Here is a 17,875-nt window from a genome sequence, read left to right on the forward strand (position 1 = left end):
CCCTGATGTGTATACCTACCTCATACACTTTCATTGTGAAGACAGATGCTAGGTATTCATTGAGTACTGTGCATCTTCTACGTCCACACACAAATTACCTCTGTAATCTCTATTGGAACATTTTTTTCCTTAATTAGTCTCTTGTTCTTTATTTAAAAAAAACTCTTTGGATTTCCTCTATTCTACCCAACGCTTTCTCGTGCATTCGCTTTGCTTTCTTAATTTCCTTTTTGAGATTACCCCCTACAATTTTTGTACTCCTCAAGGAGATCATTATTGAGCCCTTGGTATCTGCAATAAACTTCTCTTCTTTTCTTAATGTAACCTTTCCTTGATGTTCAGGGTTCTCTGATCTTGGTCCCATCATTTGTCTTTACAGGAGTATTATTTGTCCCTTATTTGCACTGTTTCCTTCTTGAATACTTCCTGCTACTCCAACACAGTTTTATTTGCAACTCGCTGCTTCTGCTCCACTTGGGGCAAATGTCTTTTGTCTTAGTAAAATTATCCTACCTCCGTTTAGAACTTTTTATTCCTGTCCTATCCTAGTCTTTTTCCGTAGCCATCCTATAGCTAATTATGGTAACTATCCCTAACGATGTGCCAACCATCTGCTTGGGCTCATTTCCAAATATTAGGTCCAGAACAGTCTTGTTTGATTTTCACTGGCTAAAAAAATTTCTCTGGATGCAAATTAAGAGTGTAGAAACTAAAATTTTGAACTCCAGGCATGCAATTTTAAAAAAATTTATTGCCAGGCCTGAGGCAGTTTATTCCTTTTGCCGGCTAATTTTGGAGATATAAATTATGTGTGTATCAGACAGGTATATTATATGCTTATAGAAATGTTTATATTTTCCAAACTTACACAATTAATAACTTCTTAAAAGTACTTTATCCTGTAAAGTGCTTGGAACATTTTAACATATGAAACTCTTGTCAATTTCCAATGGTTTGATTAAAAATTATTCCCCTGAGTTTAGTTGTTTGGAATTGAAAAAATGTGATTGAGGTTGTTTTTATGTTGATATGTTGAGGTAGAGTTGAGGCTTCTTAAATTTACAGCTATGAAATACTGAGAAAACTTGTAGCCTTACATATGACACGTTTGCTACAGGATATGCGGGAAAGTGCTTGACCACGGTGGGTTGGGGGAGGCGGTGTTATTTGTTCTTAGCGATCCATTGACAGTATAAAAAGGATGATTACATTTGTTCACTTGTGGAATGTGTGGCAGTACTTCCTTCTCATGCCGGAGGCTGGAAGATTGCCATATTTCAAAGTTGAATGATACATAACTGAATTTCTGGTTTATATTGAAGACTCTTAATAAAACTCACACTCATTAGGAAAAGAACTTGTAATTTAATAAACTGAATGGAATATGAACATAATAGAACAAGCTTGATACATTTTCATGTATACCACACTGAGCAGATTTGAATTTATGAAGCTCAGCTCCCTAATCTTGACTGTTCTGGAAGGTGAATGTCTCATTACCCGTCCAAGCTAGGAAACCACAACAGCTAAAATGGACATAGCAAGAAAGTTGGAAGATTTTCGTGTGTGAATGAGAGAGAGAAAATATACTTCTGTAAATTATATTCACTGACTGAAAGTTTCAAGGGACACAGAGTGAGACAGAGAGAGAGAGACCGGTCGGAAGCTGGTGGAAAGGTTAACTCTTTATGGTCTGATTTGAGTGAACATTGATTTGTCATGGATTAGATGTTTGTGTGTTGTACCTTGGAACTCGAGATCTGGGAATGTTATGAATTTAATTTGCATTCTGGGAATCTAAGATGATTTTAAAAGAAAAAGCCATTTGTAGGACAATGATACTGGGCATGTTAGCTGAGCGAGGTTACCTCATGATCTTTTCCATATAGTTTAGACTAGTCATTCGTTATGATGTACTAGCCAAAGCAATTGACCATTTAGACTGGCTTGATCAAGGGTTCCCACTTTGATGTGCATGTAGCTTAATTAGTCAAGCGTACACAGACCTGTCAATGAGTTTCTCTTTCTCTGCAAACTTCTGCCATTTTATTGCTGCTTATCTGATTAAGGACATGATGTGTTTTTGTAATTTTAATACCAAATTCTGTATAAAGACAGTTTGTTTGCAGCAATAAGGGGAGTAGCTAAGAGAGCTCTTAGGGATAAGAGCTGACGCTGCTACTCTGCTAATGGTTTTAAAACCTTCGCTCAAGCCTGGCTTGTAGGTATCTATGTTATAGTGTAACATTGATGCCATTGGTAAATAATGGTAATAATTTAAACTAAACTGTCTGAAAGAGTTTTATATTCTAGACTACCATAGGATGCAATCTCCGGGATGAATCAAGAGAGGGTTACAAATCAAGTCCATCAGGGATTCCTTGAGCCATCTCGAATAGGTACTTTAACAGTACCTAGGTCTAATTTTGGTGGATATGTAGTTAATAGTGTGTAATTTATATTTCTATTTTCAGGTGCTTAATCCTTTCTACATATTTCAACTCTTCAGTATTATTCTTTGGACTTTTAATGGTTATTATTATTATGGCGTGGCAATTGTTATAATGTCACTTGTATCAATAGTGACCTCCTTGCATACCATCAGAAAGGTAAGATTCACCAATAATAGTGATAGACTGTTATTAATTATTTTTAAAGTAAGGAAGCATGTGATCTATATGGACTTCAGTAAGGTGTTCGGCAAGGTTCCCCATGGACGACTGATTAGCAAGGTTAGATCTCATGGAATACAGGGCGAACAAGCCATTTGGATACAGAACTGGCTCAAAGGTAGAAAACAGAGGGTGGAAGGTTGTTTTTCAGACTGGAGGCCTCTGACCAGTGGAGTGCCACAAGGATTGGTGCTGAGTCCTCTACTTTTTGTCATTTACATAAATGATTTGGATACGATCATAAGAGGTACAGTTAGTAAGTTTGCAGATGACATCAAAATTGGAGGTATAGTGAACAGCGAAGAGGGTTACCTCAGATTACAACAGGATCTGGACCAGATTGGCCAATGGGCAGAGAAGTGGCAAATGGAGTTTAATTCAGATAAATGCGATGTGCTGCATTTTGGGAAAGCAAATCTTAGCAGGAATTATACACTTAATGGTAAGGTCCCAAGGAGTGTTGCTGAACAAAGAGACCTTGGAATGCAGGTTCATAGCTCCTTGAAAGTGGAGTCGAAGGTAGATAGGATAGTGATGAAGGCATTTGGTATGCTTTCCTTTATTGGTCAGAGTATTGAGTACAGGAGTTGGGAGGTCATGTTGCGGCTGTACAGGACATTGGTTAGGCCACTGTTGGAATATTGCGTGCAATTCTGGTCTCCTTCCTATCGAAAAGATGTTGGGAAACTTGAAAGGGTTCAGAAAAGATTTACAAGGATGATACCAGGATTGGAGGATTTGAGCTATAGGGAGAGGCTGAACATGCTGGGGCTGTTTTTCCTGGTGCGTCGGAGGCTGAGGGGTGACCTTATAGAGGTTTACAAAATTATGAGGGGCATGGATAGGGTAAGTTGGCAAAGTCTTTACCCTGGGGTCGGGGAGTCCAGAACTCGAGGGCATAGGTTTAGTGTGAGAGGGGAAAGATATAAGAGACCTGCGGGGCAACCTTTTCACACACAGGGTGGTACGTGTATGGAATGAGCTGCCAGAGGATGTGGTGGAGGCTGGTACAATTGCAACATTTAAGAGGCATTTGGATGGGTGTATGAATAGGAAGGGTTTGGAGGGATATGGGCCTGGTGCTGGCAGGTGGGACTAGATTGCGTTGGGATATCTGGTCGGCATGCACGGGTTAGACCAAAGGGTCTGTTTCCATGCTGTACATCTTTATGACTCTATGACTCTAAGCAAGACATTTCAAAGTCAGTTAGTCTAACACAAAGTATTTCCCAAATCATATCTAATGGGTAACCGTTTATATTTTAAGTGATCAAGGGAATTGTACACTTTAGACTAATATTAAAATTTATATGCTACCTGAAACACAATTTTATTTTAACTGCAGGACAATGTATTGGAGTATTGCGTGCAGTTCTGGTCACCGCATTATGGGAAGGATGTGGAAGCTTTAGATAGGGTTCTGAGGAAATTTACTAGGATTTTGCCTGTTATGGAAGGAAGGTCTTACGAGGAAAGGCTGAGGGACTTGAGGCTGTTTTCGTTGGAGAGAAGGTTGAGAGGTAACTTAATCAAGATGTATAATATAATCAGAGGGTTACATAGGTTGGACACAGAGCCTTTTTCCTCAGATGGTGAAAGATAACACGAGGGGACATAGGTTTAAATTGAGGGCTAATAGATTTAGGACAGATATGAAGGGTCGTTTCTTTACTCAGAGAGAATAGGGGCGTGGAACGGCCTGCCTGCAACAGTAATAGACGCACCGATATTAAGGGGACTTAAATGGGCATTGGACATACATTTGGATAATAATGGAACAGTATAGGCTGGATGGGCATCAGATTCATTTCACAAGTCGTGCAAAATCGAGGGCCGAAGGGCCTATACTGGGCTGTAACATTGTATGTTGTATGTTCTGTTTTGTGCTACATGGTCTTCAGCAGGCTAATCCAACAGGCAGGTCAGGAAGCACAGTGTGACCCACGAAGGGGAGCTCTTTGGCCTGTGACTTGGATTCCAAATGCAGAAGCATAAGTGGAAGATTCTGCAGAGATATTCTTCCAAACAGAGACATTTCTCACCAGTGAGTCTAAGAGTAGCAAGTGCAGGAGAGAAATAGCTCTGAGTGGAGAAGTGATCTGTGCAATTGAGTAGCTTTATGAAGCATGCACAGTGGGAGCAACGGTAGTGAGTCTGGGATGAAGAGGTAAGGTGAGACTTCAAGAAGGCGGTAAGGTTGGGTTGAGTGTTTCAAAAGACAGGACTCCAGATTGTGGCGAAGAGTAAGTTCACTCCTTCCTGTACAGATGTTTCGAAGGAGGTAGTCAAGATGCTGTAGCGATGTGCCCAGGGATGAACATGGGTGGGTGGGAGGGAGGCAGTAATAAGCGAATGGAAATGCTTTTCTGGTTCCAATATCAGCACCATAGACTTAGTTGACTACCCAATGTATGGTAATTGTAGAGTATTCAGAAAGAACAGGTGACTTTAAACTCCTGAATTCCAAAGTTCTCCATCCTCTGGGGTTTTCCTCATGTCATTCTAGTGTTGTTTTACACTAATTATGTCGGGTGACCACCGGGTGGTGTAAAGTGAACTTGTTGGGCTTTAGGATGTGCTAGATGATGATGGACAATGCATTTTAGATTAGATTAGATTAGATTACATACAGTGTGGAAACAGGCCCTTTGGCCCTACCAGTCCACACCGACCCTCCAAAGAGTAACCCAACCAGACCCATTTCCCTCTGACTAATGTATCTAACACTACAGGTAACTTAACATGGCCAATTCACCTAGCCTGCACACCTTTGGACTGTGGGAAGAAACCGGAGCACCCAGAGGAAACCCACACAGACACGAGGAGAATGTGTCTCCACACTCCACACAGACAGTCACCCGAGGCTGGAATTGAACCTGGGACCCTGGTGCTGTGAGGCAGCAGTGCTAACCACTGTGCCATCATGCCAAGTCGCTTCTTCTGGGTTGGATGAATTAAGCCCAGCAACTGAGAGTTTTGTTATGTTTGCAGATACAATTGTAACTACGATTGGTTGAATTTTAATTGTTTTGATTTGTTTTCTAGCAATATGTGATGTTGCATGACATGGTCGCAGCTCACAGCATTATCAGAGTTTCAGTGTGCAGAGCAAATAATGGTAAGTGAGTTTTTAAAACCCTTGAAAGAGGATTGCTTTAATTAACATAAGAATTTAAAATATCCGAGTTTATATTTTGGGAATAAAAGATCTTTACAGCCCACACTCCTGTTTGAAACTGAGGAAATAAGTTTGAAATATTTATTACATATATATCCTTCAGTATCTGAAATTGTGGGTCAAGTCCAGTTACTAGGATTAATCAGAGGTGCTTTAGTGGGAAAAGTCCTTTTTGATATTTTTAGTTTAAAGTGGTTAACTGTGGTTGAATACCTCCTTTGTGAATGCTGGGAAAAGACCTAATGGTTTTCCCTCATGTCCATAATAAAATGTGGCTTCTCTTACCAGACAGTGCTGTATGATCTAAATAATACCATTCTATGTGTCCTGTATGGATTAGCATCTCCAAATATAATAATTAAATGGTCAACTTATATTGGTTATATAAGATTTAGGGTTTGTTTTAACATAATTGTAAGACATGGGTAAATTACAATTACAGACTAAATTGGGAGAGTTAATCCAAAAGCAACTTGAAGCTCTTGCTACAAAACCATGCCACGTATCTGTGTGTTCACAAGTTTCATGGGCTTTATTAAGTCAACAACAATAAATACGATATTATGCAACACTCAACAAAGGGCAATGGTCAGCAGTCACCTTCACAATAGAACACTAATCTGAAGCTTATGGTTAACTTTCATGCTTTGTCTCTTGTTTGAATTCTAACTTCTCTTTTCTCTTCTTGATGATGGCACACTTAGTGCTTTACAAAGCCTTATTTCATAGGTTGTTTTCAGCTTGGATTTGTACCATATTAGGTAAAAGATGTTTTTTGTCCATCTGATTGGCAGTTAGGTAAATGCTATTCATTGAATGATGGCAGCTTGAGTCTGTTTTAGGTCATTGTCAGTTGGGAGTCTATGTTTGCAGCAACTGTGCCTGTGATATCCACTGCGTTATCCATTAAGACTATATGTAATTGTGAACAATGCAAAGATACTTTGAGAATAGAGGCTCATAATGATGATGTCAGCTTTACTAACTTGCGATTCACATGTGGTGGCAAGTGATAGTGTTTTTTTTCCCAAAGCTTCAAATCAATTCAGTTAGATCCTGTGATAGCAGCAGATACATGGCTTTCTAGTATTGTGGTGGTAGATGCAGTATTAATTTTCTCTATACCATGGTCAATCTGCAACAATTAATCTTTGAAGTAATCCACTCCAACCACTAAATGAGTTTTTGACACAATTATTTCTTGATCAAATGCAGTGAGCAAATAAATCTAGTTTGGACAGATGTTTCCTTGTTTATTTATGTCATTGACATCTGTTATGTAAACCAATTAAAATCTAATGGTCACCAATTCCACAGAAGTCTGCATTTTTCCTAGCCATATTAATCACAGCTCTTAAGTTGCATATGCTGCAAAATATCTACACCATACGAAATAAAATACAGAAGTACTGCTCATATCACCATTAACAATCTAGACAAAGGAACTGAGAGAATTGTTGCTAAGTTTGCAGATGACGTAAAGATAGGTGGAGGGGCAGGTAGTGTTGAGGAAGTAGGGAGGCTGCAGAAGGACTTGGACAGACTAGGAAATTGGCAAAAAGTGGCAGATGGAATTAAATGTGAGAAAGTGTGAGGTTATACACTTTGATAAAAATAATAGAGGTGTAGACTATTTTCTAAATGGGGATAGGCTTCAAAAATCTGAGGCACAAAGGAACGTGGGAGTCCTAGTTCAGGATTCTCTTGAGGTTAATATACGGGTTCTGTTAGCATTCTTTTCAAGAGGACTCGAGTTCAAAAGCAAAAGTGTACAGCTGAGGCTGCATAAGGCTCTGGACAGATTTCATTTGGAATATTATGTGCAGTTTTGGGCCTGTATCTAAGAAAGGATCTCCTGGAATTGGAGAGGGTCCAGAAGAGTCTTAGAAGAATGATCCTGGGGGAATGAAGAGCTTGTCATATGAGGAAACAGTTAAGGACTCTAGATCTGTATTCAATGGCATTTAGAAGGATGAGGAGGAATCTCATTGGAACTTAGCGAATACTGAGAGGCTTGGATATAGTGGATATGGAGAAGATGTTTCTACTCGTAGAAGAGACTAGGTTCTAAGAACACTACTTTAGAATGAAGGATGACCATTGGAACTGAGATGAGGAGGAATTTCTTCAGCCAGAGGATAGTGAATTTGTAGAACCCATTGCCACAGAATGCCGTGGAGGCCAAGTCATTGAGTGTGTTTAAGACAAAGATAGGTTCTTGATTAGTAAAGGAATAAAAGGTTACGGAGAGTAGACTGGAGAATGGGATTGAGAAACATATCAGCCATGATCAAAAGGTGGAGCAGACTCAATGGACCAATATCCTAATTCTACTCCTATATCCTAAACAGCAAAGATGAATTGGGAAATTGTTGAACAGAAGGAATTAAAAAGCTTCTGTAGAATGCATGTTAATTCATCTAGTTTAATTGGATTTGTGCATAAAATTTAAAGTAAGTAATTTGCTGTTGTACATACATTGGGAAATAAAATTCCCTGGTTCATTATATCTTTCAGAAATAGAAGAAACTTTGTCTACAGATCTTGTGCCTGGTGACATTATAGTCATTCCAACGAATGGGACCATAATGCCTTGTGATTCAGTACTGCTAAATGGCACTTGCATTGTCAATGAAAGCATGTTGACAGGTAATTAATTATGCAATGCGTGGAATTAAATTGTGCATGGTTCTGTGGTTAATTCTGAAAACAATGGCTGCATTCCATTAAATTCTGAAGGCAGATATCATTCAGCTTTTCCTTATTCTTAATAGGAGTAGTGAAATTGAACTCTAACACAGATAGTTCTTCTATAATTTGATGATTGCATTGTTGTACAACCCCGCATGTATAGTAAAATCGCGCTTCAGAAATAGTGTTTAAAGTTTTGGCAATGAATTTGCGCACAGCCAATACACATTTTAAAAGTTCACGCTTTAGAAACTGTCCACACTTCGTCTGTCAAATTACCAGTGAATTTGCGTTCATAAAACCTGCACTGTAGCGGAATAACCTGTAATATCTTTCACATTGACACAAGCTCTAAAACCAAGGAAATGGTTCAAGCAGAGGAGAAAGCCAAAGATACAGCACAGTTTATTACTAATGGCTTTGTACAGAGGATTGGTGATGGTGTTGGACAGGGAAGCAATGGCACCTAACATTGTGGGGAAGATTTACAGTAATTGGCAACATATTTGAAGAAGTGGTTGATTGAAAAGTTTTAGTTTCTGTCATTGGTCAAGTCCGCTTTAGAAGATTTTCAGAACCTGCATTTTTATATGCCTAAAATACAACAGAAACAGGGTTTTAAATAATTATAATGAAGTATTAAATAAAATACCACCTGGAAGGACAAGGGAAGTTGATATATGGGAACATTACCAGCTGCAGGTTCCTTATCAAGCCACTTGTCTTGGAACCAAATTGCCATTCCCTAACTGTGGTTAGATCAGAATTCTGGAACTCCCTTCCTAATAGCATTGTGGGTGTGCCTGTAACATATAGTCTGCAGCAGTTCACAAAGGTGATTCACCACCAACATCTACAGGGCAATTAGGGATGGTCAGTAAATGCTGGCCTAACCAGTAACACCATATCTGTGAAAGAATATTGAAAACCGGTCGTTCAATGATACTGCTAATTTACTGACTTCATTTCTGATTATTAATATTTTAGTTATCGTAGATGTTTTTCAGATCGTATACAGTGATGCATGTATTCTTGAGAAATTTAAATCCCTAGAGCCATTGTGTTTTAAATGACCGCTTAATTTAGCAATAGACAAATATTTTTTCTTTGAGATTTTTATTGTGGCAGAATTACAGATACTTCATTGGCTCTCAATATCCCATCTGATTGAACAACAAAATTTGTCAGAATGTTTTATTTTATATAGACACTAAATTATCAATCAAAGACTGATAAATAGAGTTATGGTGCAGATCAACAGTTACCTTGTTGAATATCAGAGCAAGCTCAACGGGCTGAATAACTGATTCATGTTTCAATGCAATTCAGACCAAGCATTTAATAACCATTTTCTAGTTTATACTTTTGAAGATAAATTGTCCTGCATGAATATCAGTTCAGTTATAGTTGGGAGTGCAAAGTCCTTCAGAAACATTCATGCTTTGCCATTAACTGTTAGCTGTTATATTTATTCATAACATTTTGGGGTTGAATTCAGCTCATACTGAAATTCATTTTAGCACATTCAGCCCAACTTCTTGTTGGCACATTCTTGTTGGCTGCTGTTGTTCAATTACTAAAGTGAAATATGGTAATGGCACACAGATGATCATTACTTTTCCTTTTAATAAAGGTGAAAGTGTTCCTGTAACAAAAATCAATTTACCAAATCCAAATAAGAGTTTCAAAGGTCTAGAAGAAGACGAAATCTACAATCCAGAAAAGCACAAACGGTACACACTCTTCTGTGGTAGTACTGTAATCCAGACACGGTTTTATACTGGGGAACCTGTCAGAGCTATTGTAGTCAGAACAGGTAAGTTACTTTTCACAAGTAGACTGGTTAGAAACCAGCTATTATATAAACTGAGAAAATTTGTGTGGATGACTTTTTATGTATAAATAGAGATTATGTATATAATTGCTGTAACCCATTACTTGTGAAAGATTGACATGTTTGAAACAATTGCAGCGCATTCACATAAATAATACCTGATTAGTGATAGGTTTATTGCAGAATTGTGGAAATGAATTTGACTTGAGTAATTACAGGGAGAATTATAATGATAAAGTGAAGAGGAAGAGGGCATATGGGAACAAAGGACACAAGTTACATATCAGGGAACAAAAATGCTTTTCCGGTTGTATCAGGAAACCTCAAACTTTTTTTTTCTCACTGAAATATATCTTTGTCATGAGTCATGGACTTTTAAATGTTCCTCAACTCTTTTTGCTGTTAAGCTCCTTTCCCAGGCCACTCCAGCTAGATCTGCTCTCTATCCATTGTAATTGTCCTTATGTGATTTGAACACAGTTGCTCTGACCCAAGTTTCTCCTTCTCAAACCAAATGCCAAATTCTAACATCTTATGGTTACTATCTTCTATGGGAATATCTGGTCATAGAGTCATAAGATGTACAGCACGGTCCATGCCTTCGGCCCAACTCATCCATGCCAACCAGATATCCCAACCCAATCTAATCCCACCTGCCAGCACTGGCTCACATCCCTCCAAACCCTTCCTATTCATATACCCATCCAGGTGCCTTTTAAACGTTGCAGTTGTGCTAGTCTCCACCACTTACTCTGGCAGCTCATTTCATATATGTGCCACTCTCTGCGTTAAAAATTTGCCCCTTAGGTTTCTTCTATATTTTTCCCCTCTCACCCTAAACCTATGCCCTCTAGTTCTGGACTCCCCCATTCTAGGGAAGGGACTTTGTCTATTTGCCCTATCCATGCCCTTCATGATTTTATAAACCTCTATAAGGTCACCGCTCAGCTTCCGATGCTACAGGGAAAACAGCAATAGCTGCTTTCAACCTTTCCCTATAGCTTAAATCCTCCAACCCTGGCAACATTCTTGTAAATCTTTTCTGAACCCTTTCGCATTTTGCAACATTCTTCCAATAGGAAGAAGACCAGAATTGCATGCAATACTCCAAAAATGGCCTAACCAATGTCCTGTACAGCCGCAACATGACCTCCCAACTCCTGTACTCCGTACTCTGACCAATAAAGGAAAGCACACCAAACGCCGCCTTCACTATCCTATCGACCTGCGACTCCACTTTCAAGGAGCTATGAACCTGCACTCCAAGGTCTCTTTGTTCAGCAACACTCCCGAGGACCTTACTATTAAATGTATAAGTCCAGCTAAGATTTTCTCAATCTGGTCCGAGATCATTTGTTAAGTTTGCCTCATGACAAATCACAGGATCCAAAATGCCCTGAGCCTTGGTTGGGTCGACAACATATGGTTCTGGGAAAATGTCCTGGGTACACTCCATGAATTCTTCCTCATTGCTCCCTCTGCCAATCTAATTTTTGCAATCTATGTGAAGATTAAAGTTGCTCTTGATTTATATACAGCTTGCTTTACATGCCCTCAGTATCTCTTGATTTACTCTTTGTCCTATGTAGATTACCCCTTCTTCCTCTTGTTACTTCCAGTCACACGAATCTTACTTCTTCCAATTCAGGATCATTTATTGCTAACGTACTTTATCCATCGTGTACTAATAAACTTTTCTTCCTTCCTGCCCTTCTGAAAGTCACATATCCAAAATACTTAGTTCCCAGCTTTGATCTCCTTGTAACCATACCTGTAATGGCTATATGTTCATCTAAAGTAACCTTCAGTTTTGCCTTTATTTCATTAACTTTGTTTCAAGTAACATGTATGTTCAAGTGGGGAACAATTAGAATTGCCTTTTTATCAATTTTCTCCCATGGACTTTATTTATTGCTCATTTTTTTGTTTGTGTACTGTCCCTGTATGTTCCACACTGGGATATCTTTATCCAAACAGCTACCTGGAGTGCTGCCTTAACCTTTTTGTTGGCAAACCTACATTTCCCCCCTTTTGAGCCCTTCAGTGCCCCCCCCAACCCAAATTAGTTTGAAGCCCGTTTTTTGCAGCCCTAGTTATTTAGTTTGCCAAGGCACTGGTCCCACTTGAAGACCTCCCTTCTATTCCAGTATTAATGCCAGTATTCCGTGAACCAAATCTCATTCCTCACACATCAGTTTTTGAGCCATGCACTTAATTCCTTGAATTTATTTATACATGCCACTTTGCCCATGGCTTGAATAGGAATCAAGAAGTTATTGCTTTGGAGGTTCTGCTTTCTAATTTAGCTCCTAACTGTTCATTTTGTCCTTTCTAAAGATGTGAATGTCACCAGTATTAATTTGGATGGTGACAACTGGATCCATACTCTCCCATGCCAAGTTTGGCATCCCCAAGAGGATATCCTTTGCTCTGGCACCAGACAGGCAACACAGTCTTTGTCATTTAGAATGATAGCTGCACAGTAGAGAATTTATCCCCCTAATTATATTGGTTCCTACCACTACTATATTCCTATTTCCTCACCCCATTTAAATGGCTCTTGTCTACAGTGGTGCCATGGTCATTTCCCTCGTCCACCACACAGTGTGCAAGAACCTAGTAATGGTCGGAAAATTACAGAGGCCAAGACTCTTCGAAGGTAACCCCATGTCCTGACATCTGCTTCACCTGCAGCTACACCCTCCCTACTCACAAATTTGAATTACCTAGTCTGAGGGATATGACCACTCTCTGGAGCAAAGTGTCCAGGTAAATTTCCCCTTCCCTGATGTGGCACAATGTCTGCAGCTCAGACTGCTTCTCTTCAGCTTGAATTCAAAGGTCCTCTTTATTTATTTATTTATTTATTTATTTATTAAGGAAGGATATTATTAAGCTAGAGAGGGTTCAGAGGCAATTTACCAGACTGTTGCCAGGTATGGAAGGTTTGAGTTACAAAGAAAGGATAGGCTGGGACTTTTTTACTAGAGAGTTGGAGGTTGAGAGGTGACCTTATAAAAGTTTATGAAATCATGAGGGGTACAGATAGGGTTAATGGTGGGTGTCTTTTCCCTCGGATGGGGGATTTCAAGTAGAGCAAAGAGATTTAAAACGACTTGAGGGGCAAATTTTTTACACAGTGGCTCGCATTTGGAATGAACTTCCTGAAGAAGTGGTGGGTGCGGGCACCGTTACAACATTTAAAAGACACTTAGGTAAGTACAGAGAAACCTCGATTATCTGGCATTCCATTATCCGAATATCGGCTTATCTGGCAAGATTGCAAGGTCCCGATGCTCGGCTAAACTATGTTATCCTGCATTCGATTATCCAGAATTTGATTAACTGATTGAAATACTTATCGCTCATGTCCTTCGAATAATCAAGTTTCCTCTGGACATGAATTGGAAAGATTTGGAGGGATATGGGCCAGGATCAGGCAGGTGGGCTCTACAGTTGTTTGGCATTATGTTCAACATGGACTGGTTGGACAGAAGGGTCTGTTTCTGAGCTGTATGACCTCTGGAGCAACTTGGAGTCCAGCACCTTCCATATACAGCCCATCAACACATCACCAATCCTGCCATCGTTATCAGATTGGTTTAATTAATAAATTAATTATTTCAGATTCCCTGCTCTTTAATAAATATGTAATTACAATAAAGTGTAAAAAAATTTCACCAAAATCATTCTTATAGTTAACTAGCTATTGTTTAGTAAATAAAGAAGAACGACACTGGAAGATTTTATTTTTAATTTAAAGACTAGAAATCTTAACCAATCCTACTCATCTTTGCATGTACCAGTATCATGTTTCATTTCGTGATGTCACTTTGACACTTGTCTCACTGCAGGTAGGCCACTTGATCCCATACCTACTAACCTCTCTGATTTGCTCTGATTCTGGAGAATTTATATCTTGTAGTCATTCTTAGTTAAAGCAGATCTGCCCCTTTGTATCAAATTCCCACTTGAACCAAATTTCCAGTTCACTCGCTTGGCCTTCATCTCACTCAGCTAAAGTCTCTTTCAGAATTGTGCTCCTTACAGACTGTGTCGAGCAACAAATCCCTTTCTTGTGTTATTATATAATGCTATGATGTGTTTGTTTGTCATGATGTTTAAGCTGAAAATTTAACTTAATAGGCTGGAATGTTACAGGCTCAGTGAATAACATACCAATTAAGGATGCCTCATTTCTGGAAGGTATTTTCCCTTTAGAATAAAGTTAACACCAGGTAAAAGTGTCAATTTTTTTTAGGTAAGAATTTCCTTCTGCAATGATCAACATAACCTTTGGGAGAAATCCCAACTCTTGTGTTTCCCCTAATACTGACTGCCTAACTTGGTTTCCTAGCCCCCACCAACAACCCTAATGGAATATCCCAGTTCGTTCTTTCCATTTTAAAAACCTCCGTATTCATCGCATATTCATCTACTGTTTCGGTTACCCACAGCAAAACTATACAATATAATAAAATGTCCAAAATATTTTGCAAGCAGATAAGCAGGTTGAATTTGACAATACCCTACATATTAGGATAAGAGACCAATGTTGATCAAAACAGTACGTTTGAAGGACCATATTAAAGAATTGGAGTGATTATGGGAGGAATTTGCAAGCTCAGAATCTAGATGACTGGAGGCACACAGCAAATTGAGGAAAAAGGAAATTGCAATGGAAAAGAGGGCAGAGATGGAGCAATGCAGATAATCTCAGGGTTGGTTTAATGGAGGAAATTTCAAACATGGGGAGGGAAGGAGGGACAAGGCCATGGAGCACAATGGTGGGAATCTTAAACTTCAGGCATTGCTATATTGAGAAACCATTTTAGGTTAGCAAACATAATGGTATTGGATGTAAAGTTGCTGATGCTTATCGGAAGGTTTTGCTGTCAATCTTGAGATAAGTTGAGTGTGGTGATGGGAGGGACCAGGAAAGATTTTGAATAGTTAAGTTTAGAAACGATAAAAGCATAGCTGGGATATCTCCTGTCTAAAGTCTGGATGATTCTGTGGGTGGAAGCTTTTGGTGATGTCGTGGATATCAGTCCCCACTGCCACACATGTTTTCCTGTTCCTGTGCCATTTCACAAAGGAACTTTCTTTCGCGTTTGTGAATTGGCCTTTCCATGCAAATGCAGAAGTTGCAACACCTACACATTCATCTATTCCAACCAATTTTCAGGGCTGCACAACCATGTGTGACACAATGTACTCTTAAGTGATAAATTTTGTTGAACAGTTCTGTTTTTCTCACAGCTGTAACCCTGAACAAATATACTTTATCATTTTAACTCTACCTCCAATTCCCAGTTTGTGATAGATATTGCATCTGAATCAAATCTCCAGGACCAATTTGGACTCTTTTTCTAACTGTCTAGGATTAGAGGGGGAATGTGAGATCTATAGCAAAGATTGTATATTCATGCATATCCCTGGGTAATTGCACATAGCCAATGCACCTAACTTGCACAAATTTGGACTGTTGGAGGAAACTACACATACATGGGCAGAATGTAGACACTCCACACAGACAGTCACCCAAAGTTGGAGTCAAACTGAGTTCCTGAAGCTGTGAAACAGCAGTACTAACCACTGAGCCACTGTGCTGCCCATGGCCAATGCAATTAGAGTTACTTATCTACCTGTCTGGCAGCCATTAATGATCCATTTGAGGAAGCTTTGATGACACTACCATCGTTGCAAATCCCAGCCCACGATTGCTGCCACCAGCAGTAACTGAAGATGGCTTCCTGTTTTTGGGTTGAGGGTCAGGACCTATCCTTTTGATCATCCCTGCATGGAGCTCCAGTATCTTGTCAATGGGGCAGTGAAACAATGGTCATAACAATGGCATCAGGCCCAATTCTTTGTAGGAATACCACTATGATGGCCTGGCAACTGTATCATACACAATTCTTAATATTCACAATTCCATGAAAAGACTTCCATTTTGAGGCACTGCCGTGGTCTCCTTCCTCCTTCAACAGTGGTCATCTCATGTACTTGGGTTTTTGGCTGTCCATTGCTCTGAGCTCTTCTATTTAACCTCCTGTTTCCATGATCTGCCCATTGTTACTAATTGGAAATTAATCCAAGTGCGCCCCCTTTCTAAGTTCTCAAACTGAAATTGATTACCATGTAGGATTATGATCCAAATAGAAATGTTCAGCACAGCATGTTTCTTCTGGACATCTTGTCATTTTTTCAACCTTTGACAACACGGAACATTATTAATGTAACTATGATTGTGTTCAGAAGTTTCAAATTCACAGAGTTTGTTATTTCACCTGTTTAATCTTCTGTCTGTTTACATGTAATAAACAAGATTTTACTGTTTGTCCCAGAAAAATATACTTATTAAAAAATCGTGGTGTCAAATTTTACACAAGTATATGCCGGTGTATAGAATAACTTCAGGAAGTCACCTTCTGCAAAATAGGTTTACATTTAAGTTAGTGCTTCCCAAATTATTAAATATAAAGGAGGATTATTCATATAAAGTACTGTAGTATAACTTATAATGTTCAATTTTTTTTAAGGTTTTGGTACTACGAAAGGACATCTTGTACGCTCAATCTTGTATCCAAAACCAACAGATTTTAAACTTTACAGAGATGCTTATCTCTTCCTGCTCTGCCTTGTTGGTATAGCAGGGGTTGGATTTTTATACACAGTTATCAACAGTGTTTTGAACGGGGTATGTCTTTGCTCTTTTTTCTGAGTTGAACTTCTTAAAGGAAGGGAAAATCATGTGTTTTTCCAAATTTAGTTAGCGAGCTTTATATTTAGTTCGATAACTGAAAACGCTATTCATTAAAATATAAGTCCTGCTAGATTAATTATTTTAAAATTAAAGATCAAACCAAAAGCTATATTATTGGAAATTTTAATTTGACATAATGTTAAAATTTTTTCGGCTTTGGTACTATGAAAGGGCAACTTGTATGCTTAATTTTATGTCCAAAACCAACAGATTCTAAATTGTGCATTGATACATATCTCTTTGTACTCTTTATTTATTGTTTTAATAGAGGCTATTCACCATAAATAAATGTTGAATGATCATTTAAATCAGACATTTTAAATCTGCAATTATTCGGCACAATGACAAAAAACACTAAGAATCTTGCCCACTCATACCTCTCAAAATTCTATTTTTTCTTTATGATATGCTTCAAAATAATCTCCATTATTTCTTTTCTGTTTCCTTTATATTGCAGGTTGGAGTTGGCACAATCATTATTGAGTCACTTGACATCATCACTATTACTGTTCCACCTGCTCTTCCAGCAGCACTGACTGTTGGTATTGTATTTGCACAACGTCGATTAAAGACATTGGGCATTTCCTGCACCAGTCCTCAGAGAATAAACATCTGTGGACAACTTAATCTGATCTGCTTTGACAAGGTTAGGAACTGTGAAGTTCATACCCTCAATTAATAATATTGACAAAGAGTAGGGAATACATCATTGCAATTTTAAAATAGACATG

At 38.7% G+C, this 17,875-nt stretch overlaps 1 protein-coding gene across 3 annotated transcripts in view; it reads left to right on the top strand.

The window, feature by feature from the left end:
* Positions 1–17,875, top strand: part of atp13a3 (ATPase 13A3) — a 162,060-nt gene that overhangs the window by 59,492 nt on the left and 84,693 nt on the right. For all 3 annotated transcript variants that reach the window (XM_072572532.1, XM_072572533.1, XM_072572531.1), the window contains exons 8-13: positions 2,475–2,609; positions 5,718–5,790; positions 8,368–8,499; positions 10,175–10,357; positions 16,921–17,078; positions 17,602–17,790. In XM_072572532.1, coding sequence (XP_072428633.1) covers positions 2,475–2,609; positions 5,718–5,790; positions 8,368–8,499; positions 10,175–10,357; positions 16,921–17,078; positions 17,602–17,790 — 870 coding nt within the window. The remainder of the gene's footprint in view (positions 1–2,474; positions 2,610–5,717; positions 5,791–8,367; positions 8,500–10,174; positions 10,358–16,920; positions 17,079–17,601; positions 17,791–17,875) is intronic.

The sequence above is a fragment of the Chiloscyllium punctatum genome, chromosome 6 (assembly GCF_047496795.1).
Source record: "Chiloscyllium punctatum isolate Juve2018m chromosome 6, sChiPun1.3, whole genome shotgun sequence".
Taxonomy (NCBI): domain Eukaryota; kingdom Metazoa; phylum Chordata; class Chondrichthyes; order Orectolobiformes; family Hemiscylliidae; genus Chiloscyllium; species Chiloscyllium punctatum.